Source organism: Corticium candelabrum, chromosome 10 (genome assembly GCF_963422355.1).
Source record: "Corticium candelabrum chromosome 10, ooCorCand1.1, whole genome shotgun sequence".
Classification (NCBI taxonomy): Eukaryota; Metazoa; Porifera; class Homoscleromorpha; order Homosclerophorida; family Plakinidae; genus Corticium; species Corticium candelabrum.
Genome location: NC_085094.1, coordinates 1,291,704 through 1,308,051, shown reverse-complemented (window position 1 = coordinate 1,308,051; position 16,348 = coordinate 1,291,704). Strand labels below are relative to the sequence as shown.

The 16,348-nt window shown below is 42.1% G+C and overlaps 2 protein-coding genes across 2 annotated transcripts; one reads left to right on the top strand and one right to left on the bottom strand.

Moving 5' to 3' along the window:
• Nucleotides 1–3,858: 3,858 nt before the first annotated feature.
• LOC134186011 (DNA repair endonuclease XPF-like) lies at nucleotides 3,859–16,341 on the bottom strand. Its single transcript, XM_062653915.1, has 4 exons — nucleotides 16,258–16,341; nucleotides 12,637–12,733; nucleotides 5,225–5,313; nucleotides 3,859–3,976 (listed from the first exon to the last, which is right to left on the bottom strand). Exons 1-4 carry the CDS (start codon nucleotides 16,329–16,331, stop codon nucleotides 3,859–3,861), a joined length of 378 nt encoding a protein of 125 aa, XP_062509899.1. The 5' UTR covers nucleotides 16,332–16,341.
• Nucleotides 8,479–10,123, top strand: LOC134185949 (uncharacterized protein K02A2.6-like). Its single transcript, XM_062653841.1, has 2 exons — nucleotides 8,479–10,043; nucleotides 10,093–10,123. The coding sequence occupies exons 1-2, from the start codon at nucleotides 8,479–8,481 to the stop codon at nucleotides 10,121–10,123; spliced, it is 1,596 nt and encodes a 531-aa protein (XP_062509825.1).
• Nucleotides 16,342–16,348: the final 7 nt, after the last annotated feature.

The following is a 16,348-nucleotide window of genomic DNA, read 5'->3' as shown; positions in this document are numbered from 1 at the left end:
CAACATCAAATTTATTGGCCATCTTAGATGCTACAGAACTATGGTGATGATACCATTCTACCATCACCTTGGCATGAATTGGAAACGATTTTCACTCACTACAGTCAAGTGCATAATAGTGTTCCAACCTGTGTGCTACAGCAGTTTATTAGCCACATGTTGACCCCAAGTAAGTATACCCGAGGTAAAAACATTCTAGAAGTTAGGCCAAAGGTAAGAAAGATGAAAACTTCATTGAAGATGATGTTTGCTCCAGAGGCACAATTAGTACAGGCATTATATGGTTTGACCTTAAACAAATTGCAACACAAACTCTCTCAACTGTTTCCTACCCAGAAAAGTGAGCGTATCATCTCTGGTAGCATTCAAATCACGTGACCTCCCAAAATATCTCTTTGTCTAACTTACAGTTCTTCTGAAACACTATAGTGAAGAACACATACCTCACTCGAGACTTGTTTAAGGCTTCTCCATCGGCGATTAGAGTAGAACACAATCAAAAATGCCATCGTTTCGAGATTATCGTAGTGTTCTCATGTAGAAACCACTCTAGCAAGGTTACGATTATCTCTCTGAATTAGTCTACCCTTTTGGCTTCTCCGTTACTCACTTTTTCAGACCATGACTGAAATCATGGATAGAAGCCGGCATCAAAGTTCCCCTAGACCTGGGAATTTTAGATTTGTCAACGTGGCAATGCAATGGACGCGTTAGAGGTGTCTGAAGATTGTATCATCTGCAAGCAGCTTTAGAAGAGACATCACCAACTGCTACTCTGGGAGAAAAGGGAAGTGCAAGTATCAACAAGGCAAGTGATTCCAGGAATGACACTATCCACTGGGCAACAAGTACCAAGAATGCTGTCGAAAATACTGCAACTCTCAACAAATAGCCAGAATTATTAAACTAGGCAAGCAAAGACATGGTACAGCTGTAGACACTGCAAGGCATCAACTTAGGTCAGCAAAATAACGTCTAACTTCAGGACGGACTATTTCTTCTGTGGCACACCAGTGACGTTGGGTAGAAAGAGAAAAAGTTTTAATGTTTTCCATGTGAAAACAGTTGAATTGAGAGACACAATTCTAGCAATGTGTCATGAAAGAGGTGATACCTGGGCAGATGCTGTACAAATAAGCAAGACTTTTGCATGTGTCATAATCTTCATGCTGCAGATGCAGTGTACCACGGAGGGCATAGTATAAATTTCCATACAAAAAAACAAATACCAGGTACTTATCAGCATGAAATGAAAAGGGCAAAATTAGGTCGCCCAAAAGATAAAGAAAGAACAGATGCATTCATGGAGGTTGCTAGTTCTCTTGAAGAAAATGATGTTCCATACGGCTAATTAGTTCATGGATCGTGATCTGTTCGTCAATCTGGCTGACTCAGAACACGGTGCATACAGCTACCCACACATGCAGCAAAAACTCCACGAATATTTTGGAGATACTGTCATTGAAAATGAGATCAACAGTAAGCCCAACGTCGTTACCTTCAGAAAAAAAGGCCACAACAGTGCTCCATGACTTCTACAGTAAGCAGAAAGCTGATCTCGACACAGAAAAACAAAGATAGTAGAAACTGCTGCTAAACTGATTAGGGACAACATCAAAGCAGTGGAAACATGTCACAAAGTCTCATCAGTGGAAACATCAAACAGCACACCTTGATATTCTTTGGAAGACTTCCATCATGACTGGATCGCCAAAGCCAATGTGGTCTGGGATGATGCAACTTGTGCATCAAGGCAATCACCTGAGAGACCATCTGTGATGTTTCTGCCAATGATCGACATGAATAGCAGTGATGTGCCATGCGTCTACTCAACACTGAAATATGTATGTAAGTATCACATTTGATCAACCACTCTTTTGGAAGTCTCTGATGATTATTGTAACTGAGCCAGTGGAAAGTGAATTGAAAGATATTGTCCTTCGTCTGGGAGGTTTTCAAACATAAATTGAGTTACCTTGGGTGTATTGGCCATCTCATGGCTACATCTGGATTACAAGAATTGTGGCAATTGATTTACGCACCCAATGCAGTAATGCACATGCTTACTGGCAAAGCAATTTCTCGAGCAGTACGGGAATATATCTTATTGTTGATGCAGTTCTCATTGCCTTGGTGCTGAACAAAACATTTAATGCGCCTTTACCTGGAAGTTCAGATGACCCAGAATCTGGGAATGTGGAAACAGAAGAGTTTTTAGCTACAACACCATCACATGAAAAGTCTGCTAGACACCCAGACCTACATGAAGCTGCTGTTCTCTATGAGAAGATGATGCAAGGTTCAATGTCTGCAGATCAAGTTTGCCAGTCTGGTGTGATAACCAGAATCGGTGATGCTCTTCAAAGAGAAACCAATTCCCTGAAGTCATCTAGGACTGCTACACTTTGGTTGCAGTACATGGATATGGTTGATATACTTCAAGTATATCCAGGCAGAGCATACTGGCAACTGGGAATTGCATCTCCAAACTGTTTCAGAAATGCTCCCTTACTTGGCCGCATGTGGGCACAACCACTACACAAAGTCTGTATGGATATATCTGCAGCAAATGTCTAATCTCCACAATAAGCATCCAGATGTGTACCAACATTTTAGAGAAGGTCTCCATGTGGTGAGAAGTGATTGTCATTGGGCTGGCTTGTCCTCGGATCTCATCATCGAGCAGGTGCTCATGAGAAGCCTGAAGACCAGTGGGAATCTCACAAGAGGACGAGGGATGACTGAGCAGCAATTAACGCCTGACATGGTTGCTGTCCACGCCAGCTTGTGCTGACGTGAGCTGTGCCATACAAAAGCTGACTGGGATTAGCTACAACACAGGAGACCAAAACAAAGATATAACCAAGGCTAGACAAGCTCATGACTGGAAAGATACCCACAAAAGTCTGTTATCTACTTATTATACTTCAGCCTTTACAGTTAAGTAGTTGAAAAACACAGAAAGTTCAAACACATTTACAATCCCACAAAACATTGACATATATATACAATAAAAGGTGGTGTAGAATCGGGAACACCTATGTTAGCGTACGACCACTTTTTGACACTTTCCCTGCAGATCTTCCTTAAGACTTTGAGTATGTTATAGAGGACACTTTTCTGTACATGAAATACTTGGAAAAGTCTGTGTTGCAATTAGTTTAAGGTTGACTCAACATTTGTCACAAAATGCCTGTACTAAATGTACAATATACTGTGACATATGGTGTTTGCATAGTGCTATTATTACCCGAGGCATAAAACGCTAGAGTCCAGTAGTGCAGGTTGGTCACGTGACATACATACAACCGACTAGCTCAATGACTCACTCCGCCTACTGTATAACACATGACCAAATAAATACATGTACCATATTTCCGTGAACAGTGCATGAGCACTATTTTTCATAGTTCTGAAACATGGTGCATTATTCAAGCATGGGGCACAATTAAGCATGGGGCATTATTATATTTAAACGCAGAGACTGTTGCATTGTTCGTTGCATACCATCACACTACACAAACAACATAACAAACTACCTAATCTAATCTTTGTCATATTCCAGAATCCTGGTCTGTTGCATGTGTTGAATCTTCATTAGTGCTTCAATCTCAATGTTTGTTTCATCTCAAATGTAGACATTGGTAGATGCACATGCATATAACTGGGTTTGAATACTACCTCAGTGGGGCACTAATCGAGCATGGGGCATTATTATTTTGTATACGGTCACCATGAGGCATTATTTGAGCATAGGACACTATTCGAGCATGGGGCACTATTCACAGAAATACTGAAATAAAACTTATTTATTACTCACATCATAGGATTCTGCTATGATGTAACAAACATATGACATTATTTCAAATTGCGCACGTCGTGTGGCTGTGTTCTCTGCTGCATTCCAACCAATATGTTGATTGCGCCCTCAGCAACAGTTTTTGCTCGCAGAGTCATTATTGTATCACGGACTAACCTAATGTTACAAGACATGATAGTTGGATATGTCGAATTGTGTTGTGGATGTAATAGTCTACTTCTTTGTACTTGTTATAGTGCTGATTGAGGCAAATATGTGACCGAATTTAGTAGGCAGTGTCTATTACAGGAAACAGAGCAATTGCTAATGAATACAGCCAAAATGTGCTTGAATGGTGTCAAAACAGCATGAAACTTAGTAAAAGTATAGTTCAGGCACATTTAGACACATCTGCAGTTTTGAATAGTACGTTGTTCAGTTTAGTATGAGTTTCTGCTGCAAATTAGTTCATCATTAAAACCGGCATAGAAGATGGCTTGGAAACATGTCTACTGGTGCTAAATGAGTAAGAAAATCCATTACAATATGAAGCGGAGCAGAAGAGCTGGAACAGAAGAGGTCAGTTGAGAAGTAACAGAATAGACTTTGCTGTGTTTCTTTTTCGTTGTCGTATAGTTAGTGCATGTGTAACAACTTCTTCAAGCTCTCCAGATGACAAAACTCTCATTTCGTCATCAGAAAGAAAAAGCAACATCACTTCTGCTACCACTCCTGCCAGTTTAAATTGTCAAAGAATTAACATGAGCGCATGCGCAACATGATCCATATCATTTCTATATTCGAACCTCTTCTGTTTCTGCCAACTCTTCCAGACAACTCTTCCAAAAGAGGTGGAAAAATCTTCCAGAAGAAGCAGAAGAGAATAAGAGACGTGCCCTAAAACTGTGTCTAGAGTCCTTTCTCGTGCTCTTCATTGCCTCTGACTAATTACATTCAAGCTGCATAGCAGCCAAGGGTTTGCACTTTCATGCTTCTTCATTAGAGATATGACTTGGTATGCATGCGTCATTACACATGCACGTACTTCTAAAGTAGAGTGCGAGTGTAATGACTGATATAAGCAACATTGAGACTAAGGGAGTGAGTTCCTTTTGAGTTCTGTTACATAAAGTTCAGTTGGCATTACTTAATAAATTGTTGAGTTGTCACATATACAATCATAAAATGTCCAATAAACACTCACGTAAAGTCATATATATATATATATATATATATATATATATATGACCTCACCTACTGCATAATTTAGATCTTTGTCAAACACAAACCCAGCTTTTCCAATAGTAATCATAGGCTGATGTATAAAAATGAAAGCAACTAATAGTTCACATGCACATGCGTTCACATGCATGCACAAGCGCACGCACGCATGCACGCACAAGCATGCACACACAAACAACTTGCCTTTCTTTAGATGTAAATTCATTTGTCAATAGAACTGGCAGACGATGCTTGGCAGCATCAGTCATTTCCAATTCCTCAATGAAATATGTCTGTACAAACAGCAAACATTAGAAATAGTGACATTTATCACATAGTTGTATTTCGCCAGCATTTTGCCAGCTAGAAGCAGTTACTGCCTAAAGTAAAAGGGAGCACCTACAGTGCTGAACCCTAGGCGACGAGGAATTGACCCCATTCCAGTTCCGGGTACTTTAGTTGTACAGTAGAATTAGCAATGTAAAGCAAGAAATTTACCTAGGCGTGTGTTCCTAGAACACCCAACTAATTTTAGCCTCAACAATGAGGTACAGGTGTACATACCCCAAAATCGCAACAACGCCTACGGTTAACAACACCAAACAGTTGCTGCACATGTACTGGCAAGCACCTACTGTACTTGCAAGCATTCACAAACTAATTAAGACCACATGCACGTCACTACAAGTAGACCCAGCATCCCAAACCTTGTTTATATACAGATGGCTCAGTCACCCAAACACTTGTTTATACAGGTGGCTGAGAAAAGACAGGAAGTCTTATCATCAAACCGTAAATTACTTGGGTGCTTTGTCGCAGGCTACTCTCCATTATGAATTTGAAGGTACACTCGAAAGTTATGATCAGTAATCAAAATTGAAACGTTCTGAGTGACTCTGCCTAGTCTGGCAGACAAGCTCCAACAACCATAGGCGACGATAATGTCGAGATTACATGAGCACTACACTGTACCAGTGAACACACGCTATACATTCCAAAGTTGTTTACATGGTTGTTTCCATCCATTCGGTATTTCCATCAAGTGGAGTCGTATTTCCGTCGAGTCATTACTTCCGTCGAGTTACTTACTTCCGTCGAGTCGCTACTTCCAATGAGACGACTACTATAACTCTCGCTACACCTAGGGTTAACAACCAAGTGCATTTTGGGTTTGATCCTGAAAATGTAGCACATCTATTTCCAAACAACTTGAAATCAGAATTAAGTATGCTAAGTTAGGAGTCACACAAATGTGCTTATAAAACCTAAAGAAGCTGCTAAAGTTGCAACATGAAAGGGAGCATTACAATGCTAAACCCTAGGCGCCGAGAAGGTCACTTTTTCCAGTGCCAGTCAGAATTTAAAGTAGTAAGAGACGCACATACCACTTGTGGCAACCTAGTCTCAGACCTTAACTCCGCCCGCAGCAACCCGACTTAATAGCATCTGGGTATGCAAGGCAGGGTGCCATTCGGATTAGCAAGGTTCTATATTTCGTTAGAATCACGTCGTTGTTTGCGTGCTATGAAACCGTTTGTGTTTAATTAAGTCAGAAATAAAGTTGGATACAGTGTTTTGTGCGTGTAGTTCATTTCTAGAACACCTAATGATTGACTTTAGCCTCAACAACGAGGCACAAATAGGTATGTACTCCAATCACAACAAGACCAGACAATTGCTATACACGTAATGGCAAGCATGCACCTACTTGCAAGCTGCACAAATTAACACCACGTGCACATCACTAGGCACAACAGTTGTGTATACAGATGGCTGAGAAAGGACAGGCAGTCTTATCATCAAATGGTAAATCTGACACATTACTACAAGACCCAAGCATACTAACGCTTGTTTATAGTGATGGCTGAGAAAGGACATGCAGTCTAGATCTTATCATCTAATGGTTTGGTGCAGCACTTTGTCGCAGGTTCATTTACTCTCTGTTAGCTATAACTTTGAACGTACACTCGAAAGTCATGATCAGTGCTCAAAATTGGAATGACTCCGCCTAGACTGGCGGACAACCTCCAATAACCCTATGTCAAGATTATAACAGTGAACACACGCTACACATTCCAAAGTTGTTGACATGGTCGTTTCCGACGAGTCGGTATTTCCGTCGAGTCGTTACTTCCGTCTTTCCATCAAGTCGCTACTTCCGATGGGACGACTACTATAACCCTCGCTACAACTAGAGATAATTACACCCATCGACTTATTACACGGTTACATGGTTCTAATTTCAATTCTACCAAATTTCCAGAGTTTCCTATGAAGTGCCCAGGCGCTTATTGAGAACAGATTTTCTTCCATAAATCCCATTTTCCATATGGCAGCCTTGAGCACTGTTTTGAAAATTCCCAGTAATTGGTAACTGAGTATTATGCACCGTAACGGTCAACTACCTCACTGATAAAGCTTTCTTGCACTGTCTTCATAATCATGATCCACCGTCCTCTGGTTATAGGTTACCACATTGATAACCCGAGTACAGTCCACAGCAAGTCTGCTATTGAATTTAGCAATAAAACTACTGAATGAGTTCCGCCTTGTTTTTGAAGTGATTGTGTTAGCATTTCGAACACATTCCTGCAATCGAATGCATCAGGAAGTCTATAGACGAATACTCAGACTAAACAATATTCAACATATCAACCAACATTAAAACAGAATTCTTGCAAAAAGTTCTCAGTACAAAACACTTTCACCAAGCAGAACTAGCCACAAACATTCTAGTCATCTCACTGACACTTGTGTCTCAAACCAACAAATCTAGTGCCATTCTTTATAAAGTACAGCTGGCACTAGTTCTAGTGGTGGCGTGCAACTGGCAGCATTTAACTTTACCTGGTAAGTACCAGCACTTTGCATACTTGCAAGAGCTGCTATGAACATCTTGGTCATCAAACATAAGTTTATAAGTGGTAGTGCAAACCAATTCCACAGATGTACAAAACAATTTACAGAGTGCAGTTTATAATTCACAGTCACACAAGAACAATCGGGCTACATTTAGAATGTAAGAATTCTGGATGGAAGTTGTACATTTCATGTACCTCTGATGCTATAAAGATACATGATGCTAAAAACATAGCAAGGGGCCAAAGGTTCCCTTTTTTCTGAAAGTTCCTTGACTACTCTACTTGACATGAAAACCATCATTAGTATTCTTCCCACCATGTGTAGTATATTAGAGTATTGTAGTACTATATACGGGTACTATATACGGGTTAGTTAGAGTGTTGAGTTGTGTGCAGAACAATAGATCAACCAGAACACTACAACTGGCGACGAGGATAGGCCAGATTGGAGAAGGATCGACCGGCATCCTGAAAGGTACGTTTGATACCACTGCCCGCGCGCTGTTTGGAGCGTAAGGTACACAAGGACCCCCAAAGAGGTGACCACGTGCGCGTTGATATCCCCTACGGAGCTCTGTAACAGTCCCAAATAGGCGAATGGAGATACCTCCAGTGGAGCGATTTCAATTTCCTGACGAATCGACGTCTGACCTAGGCGCAAACTGGGAAAAATGGAAGCGTAGTTTTCAGTACTACCTTGACGGACGAGGCATCCACCAGGACACTCGGAAGAGAGCACTCCTGCTGCATTCCGCTGGACCGCGAGTCCAAACGATCTTTGAGACTCTAGACGACACGGGGAATACCTATGCATCTGCCATCCAGTCACTCGATACCTATTTCCAACCGCTAGTCAACAAATACTATGAACGTTACCGATTTAGACAAATACGGCAACAACAGGGAGAGGCGATTGATCGATTTGTGAGTCGTCTCCGACAGCAGGCCGCCAAGTGCAGCTTTGCAGATTCGGATGAGAACATTCTGGATCAACTGATAGAGAAGTGTGATGGTTCAAGAGTCCGCTCAAAACTGCTTGAGGAAGGTAATGACCTGACTCTGGAAAAGGCAATATCCCTAGCACGTATGCTAGAATCAGTAGCCGCGCAAGAGAGAGACATTTCGAGTCAACAAGATGCAGGACCCTCCACTGAGAGAACCCTTCGAGTAGAATCTACATGGAAGGACAGGCAAGCCAAAAGTAAGGGCAAACCACAAGCGAAAAAGCCACAACACGCGAAGCAGTGCTCACGATGTGGACTAGAAGGCCACGGCCCAACAGACGCAAAATGTCCAGCAAAGAAAGTAGAATGCAACAAGTGTCATAAGCAAGGACATTATGCTCGTATGTGCAAGACGAAGAGCAACGGCTCGAAGACTGGTAAAGTCCTCATGACAGAAGAGAGTCAATGTAAACAAGGAGAATGCTTGAGTAAGTCTGATTCAGAGTATGTGTTCGCTGTAAATCACGAACATGCTACAGCTGTTATTCGAATTGGTGGAGTTGATACACAAGTTGTCATAGACAGTGGAGCCTGTAGTAATATTATGTCACAACAAGAGTTCACACGGTTGAAACACAAAGGGATGAAATACAAATCATGCAAAGTGAAGAAAACCCTCTACACGTATGGTTCAACCAGACCCTTGTCTGTAGTTGGGGGATTTGACACAGAAGTAGCGTCAGAAGGCAAACAAATGACAACCCAATTTATTGTTGTACGCTGTTCAGGACCAACATTACTGGGACGTCAGACTGCACCAGAGCTGCATCTCCTAACGTTAGGATCTGTTCGAGAAGACAACACGATTGGTCGAAAAGAACTAATACAGGAGTACAGTGATTGTTTCTCAGGATTAGGGAAGTTGAAAGACTTCCAATTGAAGATACATATTGACGAGTCTGTGACCCCCGTAGCTCAGCAACCTAGACGGATCCCATTTGGCTTGAGAGACAAGGTTGAAGCAGAGTTAAATCATCTTCTGGAAGCAGACGTCATCGAGGAAGTTCAAGGACCGACATCTTGGATCAGTCCCGTCGTGGTGATACCCAAGAAGGGAAGCCAAGTTCGAATTTGCGTAGATATGAGACGAGCCAATGAAGCCGTCATCCGGGAGAGACACCCAATACCCACAGTCGATGAAGTAGTGGAAGAGCTCAGGCACAGCAAACACTTCAGTCGACTAGATCTTAAGAAGGGGTTTCATCAGATCGAACTGGATGAAACATCACGACCAATAACTACCTTCGTCACCCACAAAGGATTATTTCGATACAAGAGATTGATGTTCGGAGTATCATCCGCCCCAGAGGCATACCAACGTATCATCCAGCAGACACTGTCAGGCTGTGAGGGAACCACAAATATCTCCGATGATATCTTGGTCCATGGAGTTAGCAAAGCCGAACATGACCTGAGACTACGAGCTGTCCTAGATCGGATCAGGGACAGAGGATTGACGCTCAATGCCGAAAAGTGTGACTTTGATATGGATAAACTCAAGTTTATGGGACATGTGATATCCAAAGAGGGTATATCACCGGCAGACGATAAAGTAGCATCTATCATGGCAACCCGAGACCCTAAGACAGCAACGGAAGTACGATCTTTCCTCGGCATAGTAAATTTTTGTGCCAAGTTCATACCAGACTTAGCAACAATTGCAGACCCTCTTCGGAAGTGTGCGAGAGCCAACCAGTCTTTCGTGTGGACAAAGACTGAAGCAGAAGCATTCGCAACTATTAAGAATAGATTACGCGATGCCACCGCTCTTGCTGTGTTTGACAGAACAGCACACACCAGTGTCGTAGCTGATGCAAGTCCTGTAGGACTAGGAGCTGTTCTCTGGCAGGAACAAGATGGAATGAAGAAGCCTATCAGTTATGCGAGTAGAAGTCTGACTGATGTAGAGCGCAGATACTCTCAAACAGAGAAGGAAGCGCTAGGCCTAGTCTGGGCATGTGAAAGATTTAATCTGTATCTGGCAGGTCGGAAATTTGATCTCATTACAGATCACAGACCACTTCAAACTATTTATGGACCTCGAAGCAAACCTTCGGCGAGGATCGAACGTTGGGTTCTTAGACTCCAACCCTACGATTTCAACGTGATCTACACGCCAGGAAAGTACAATATTGCTGACCCCTTGTCACGATTGTCATTGCGTGATCAAGGTGGAGAGAATGACGAATACATCAAGTTTGTGGCAAGAGAAGCCGCACCTTCGTCGATTTCACCGAGACAAATTGAAGAAGCGTCCAAAGAAGACAGTGAGTTACAGTCACTACGAAGGAGTATCCGAGAAGGAAACCAAGCAAATGTACCGGCAAATTACAAGCATGTATTTGGCGAATTGACCATTGTTGGTTATATCGTTCTTCGAAACTGTAGAATAGTGATTCCAACTAAACTTCGGAACCAAGTGTTACAATTAGCACATGAGGGGCACCAAGGGATTACAAAGTGCAAAGATCGACTACGAACCAAAGTATGGTGGCCAGGCGTCGACCGCGAAATGGAACGCATGTGCAGAACATGCCACGCCTGTCAAATTACCCAATTGCCATCCCACCCACCTCCCATGAAAAGGACACAGCTCCCAACAGGTCCATGGATAACGATTGCTGCTGACATACTTGGTCCCTTACCGACTGGTGAATATCTTTTAGTAGTAGTGGATTACTACAGCCGATATTTCGAAGTAGATCTGTTGAAGCGAATTAGAGCTTCAGACATTATCTCCAGGCTAAAGACCACGTTCTCTAGATATGGTGCTCCGTACACCATGATAACGGACAACGGTTCACAGTTCACGGACCATTCCTTTGAACGTTTTCTCAAAGACTATGGAGTGGAGCACAGCACCAGCCCCCCATTATGGCCCAGAGCCAATGGAGAAGTCGAAAGACAGAACCGCACTTTGCTGCACGCTATGCAGACAGCACAAGTCGAAGGTAAAGATTGGCGACAAGAACTTTACATCTTCCTCATGGCATACCGCACCACACCACATTCCACAACTGGAATCAGCCCAGCTGACGCATTCTTTCAAAGGAAAGTACGATGCAAACTGCCAACTTTAGGGTTACAAGATACCTCAGTTTTCGACGGACAGATGCGAGATGAAGATTTGCGAAAGAAGGAGGAAGGGAAAAGACATGGAGATATCGCAGTAAAAGCACAAACCGACGATATAAAAGTAGGAGACAAAGTACTGTTACGCCAGCAGAAGACCAATAAATTGACTACCACTTATGAATGGCAACCTTATAACGTGATCAGCAGAGCCGGAGCAGAAGTAGTTATATCCAACGGGAATAAGACACTCCGACGACACATCTCTCACACGAGACCATACGAGGAAGGACAAACACCCTCTGTACAAGAGAAAGAGTCGACTAACGACCTTGACGAACATTTCCCTACTCAACAGGCAAAACAGACAACTAAAGAAGGAAGACCAAGAAGAGAGAGACAGCCACCTGTCCGCCTGAAAGACTACAGCTTATCGCAGGCTTGACTGACAGACAGTTACTTTGAGTTAGTAATAGAGTAGTGAGAAAAAAGGAGGGGTTGTAGTATATTAGAGTATTGTAGTACTATATACGGGTACTATATACGGGTTAGTTAGAGTGTTGAGTTGTGTGCAGAACAATAGATCAACCAGAACACTACACCATGGTAGGCTAAGAATTACAGCAAACCTAGTAAATCCCCACCAAAGTAATGCAGTTTACTAAAATATTTGATTTACCTCTTCTGAAGGTGTCATGTTCAGCACTAATACCAATGTCCCTGGATCGTTGTATAATTCAAGCAGTTTGATGATAACATTATCCAATCCCAAACCCCTACAAGAAAAGTTTACTGCAGTCAAACTCCAATAACAATATTATTGCTTATACAAGTTCTTTAGTCTCTATGTCTATTGCATTTAATAACAAAGTGTTCAATTATCTTCCTACTTGCCTTGTATAAATATTACACAATACCAGCTTACATCTTCAACAATGCATAAAACAGAAGCCATAAATATTCCTCAATCATGCTCCGACCATTCTTGCCTTCCCATCAAACCCATAAAAAATATGTGTAAGTGTGTGTGTGTGTGTGTGTGTGTGTGTGTGTGTGTGTGTGTGTGTGTGCGCGCGCGCATGAGCATGTACGTGTTTGTATATGGTGTGTGGTGTTATAGCTCAATTGGTTAGAGAGTCATCCTATAGAAAGCGTACATCCGTGACCCATCAGAGTTCCTAGTTCAAGTCACAGTGGTGGCAAATTATGGCATAATTTATTTGCTAATAATACTCCTACGTGTGCGTGTGTGTGTGTGTGTGTGTGTGTGTGTGTGTGTGTGTGTGTGTGTGTGTGTGTGTGTGTGTAAGAAGTTACGCTTTAAAGACACATTGAAATCCAATTTGAAATCTTGTAATATTGATATATCCAACAGGGAAAGCTATGCGTCAGACAGATCTCTGTGGAGATCTTATTGCAAAAAATCACTAGATCATTTTGAAGACCAACATTTGAAAACACTCCAACAAAAAAGGCAGGAACGAAAGACGATCTCTAACAGTGGGAACTTTACATGTGATGTTTGTGGACGCTCCTGCACAGCACGCATTGGTCTTTGGAGACACAAGCAAAGCCATAAATGAGTTTGGTCGTGTCGACCACTCACTCCACCATGTGTGTGTGTGTGTGTGTGTGTGTGTGGTGTGTGTGTGTGTGTGTGTGTGTGTGTGTGTGTGTGTGTGTGTGTGTGTGTGTGTGTCCTATTATATCATGGTGGTATAAAACATACCCTTATTTAATTATCGTTAAAAACCTTTGCACAATTTAGTCCCTTCATGTACAACAAATGCAATTGACCAGTAGACTGACATTATATAATCTTACATCACTAACACAGTGTTTTACTTACAAGCAACACATGCATGTATGCTCATGTGCTCATGTACTTAATAAAAGAAAGAGTTTCAGACTCCAAAATGACAAGTGCATTTCTAGTGAAAGCACCTTACCCAAAGTATGCTAATATACTCTATGCACAAACTTCGACACTAAGCCTTCCTTTGCTTTTGGTGGTCCTCCACGCAATGAGGGTTGCATCATTGACCTTAGTCACCATAAGGCCACACGTGATACAACACTGTTGCTATCCTCACATGAAAGGAAAACCAAAAGCAAAAGAAGGTCTACTGTCAAGGCTACACAGACGCCATATATGACAAACTATTGGTGGAAAATTTAGTTAAGTGAATTAGTGATTTTGAGTGATCACTAATATAAAAAATCCACCAACAGTTTTGTCGTGCAAAGACAGCCAAAGCCTTCAGTCTTCCCTACTATGGCAACAGCATACAGATCATGTGGTTTCCCTCCTTTACACTGACACAGCAATTCTTCACCAGTCCTTGGAGACCAGTGAGGCCGTGTCTCTACTAGTACTTGAACCAGTTTAACAACCGGTTTAAGCTAAACTGTCTTAAGGATTGACCTGTTTCCATTAAACCAGTTATATTCTAAACATAACTGCTTTTCCTAAACCTGGTTTGTAGTAGGTTTAGCAAATGGTTCACATTTAACTGTCATGTGACGTTAGCGCGCACTTGAAGATGGCCTATGACATCTAAGTATTGCCTCGAACGATGGAAGCAACATCAAATAAAGGAGAGAAATCAGCAGCTCACATGTGCCTAGATGCTGAATTAGGAGTCTTAGTGACAACTACTGTTGCCGTGACAGTGACTAAGCGACAGAGTAGCCCAATGTATCACAGCAAGTGACGTTCCAGAAATACCATACTGCACCATTGCAAAATGAATTCGTTTCGAATACCTCACATACCCTAAATGCGCAAGCAGTAGTGGAAACAGTCATCTCCTTGAACTGGTTTAGTTTATGAACTTGTTAATTAAGCCAAAACGTGGAGCTAGTGGAATCATGGCCTACATTTTCAAAATGTCAGGCACGAATCCACCATAAAGCCGAAAGTGCCATGGCACCAAAGTCCCAAGGAGTGTAACCCTAAATCAAAGTATGCGAATTCCTTACATAGTAAGTCAATGTCAAAACAAGCGTGTAGTTTAGATGTCTAGGCATTTAAAGTACATGTATCATGTTTAGAGCTTCAGGACACAAACAATGATTGTCTCAAAGCCATTGAAGTTGAAGTCCCTATCAGAAGAACCTCACTACCCCAATCACGCAGGTGTTGAATTCTTGTTCCTGACAAGAAACCTACTTTAATAATTCTGCCTTGTGGGAATTTGTGAATTGGTCTTCACCGTGTCAAGTCATATCTAGAGTCAACCACTGGCCAAACCACGTGAACGGCCTTGCCCTAACGCATTTCCATTATGATCTAGAAATCAGTTATGACTCTGTTCTTGATGGTTTTACTAGAAAGCATCTTTGTAGAATAACATTATAGAAAAAGAAGTGTCCCCATAGAGGTAAACGGTAATTGTATTAAGCTGTCTTGCCATGTCATGCCCCTAGCCTGGCCTACTGCTGGGCTCTAGCTTGTGCACTACTCAGAAAAACTCTGGGTCTATGCTGGTAGTCTCCTGGAACCAGACCAGGTACTCGCAGGAGCACAGGCTTGTAATGTCAACTGAAGTGCAGCTATCCAAAGTCCCACAGGAACAGCCACAACTGGTCCTAGGACCACTCTTTTACTACCATAGCTGGTCCTTATTAGAGTAGGACCACTTGTGGCAACACTGAACCAAGTATGGCAGCTAGAAGTGGTCTGAGACTAGTTATATTTATCTAATAATTACGGCGCCCACAAGTGGTCCTAAGACAAGTTATGGCGGCAGACGAACAGTCCTAACTGCTATAGTAGAGCAATGTGCAGCTGAGTATGTCCTTTCTTGCACTGCAGTTTAAAGCTGGCTCAAGCAGTGTTGATCTCTATAACGTTATCTTCTTGTCTAGCCATTTTCCATACTTGCATGACAGGCCTAGTGCACATTGCGACACTGCTTTCATACCTCCTCCCTCTATTTATATAGCACAGAAATTCTTCCTCTAAGCAACTCATCTTGTTTAGAACAAGGCTGGTATCTCGAAACATTCGAAAGAACCTAAGCCAACCTACGAGATTTGGCTACACTGTAAATTTTAGCTTTAGACTAGTAGACGTACACCACCAGTAGCTACTCAGAAACAGTGCCTATTCACCAGCCTGGCGCAACAGCGACTAAACTTCGCCTCTAGAAACAAACCTACTTTACACTATAGCCTAATCTCATACCCATAGACCTAGAACGGTTCTACATTACAGTGTACGTAGAAAATTAATTAACGAACCCAGTTCTCCTGTAGCCTAACTTGCAAAAACTGTCTAAAAATGCATCATACTTACTTGGCTGCAATAAGGAAACCATCTTCAGCTACAATTTCAGCAAACATCTGCGATTCATACTCCAGCAGTGCCATTGCGAATTGTTTCATAA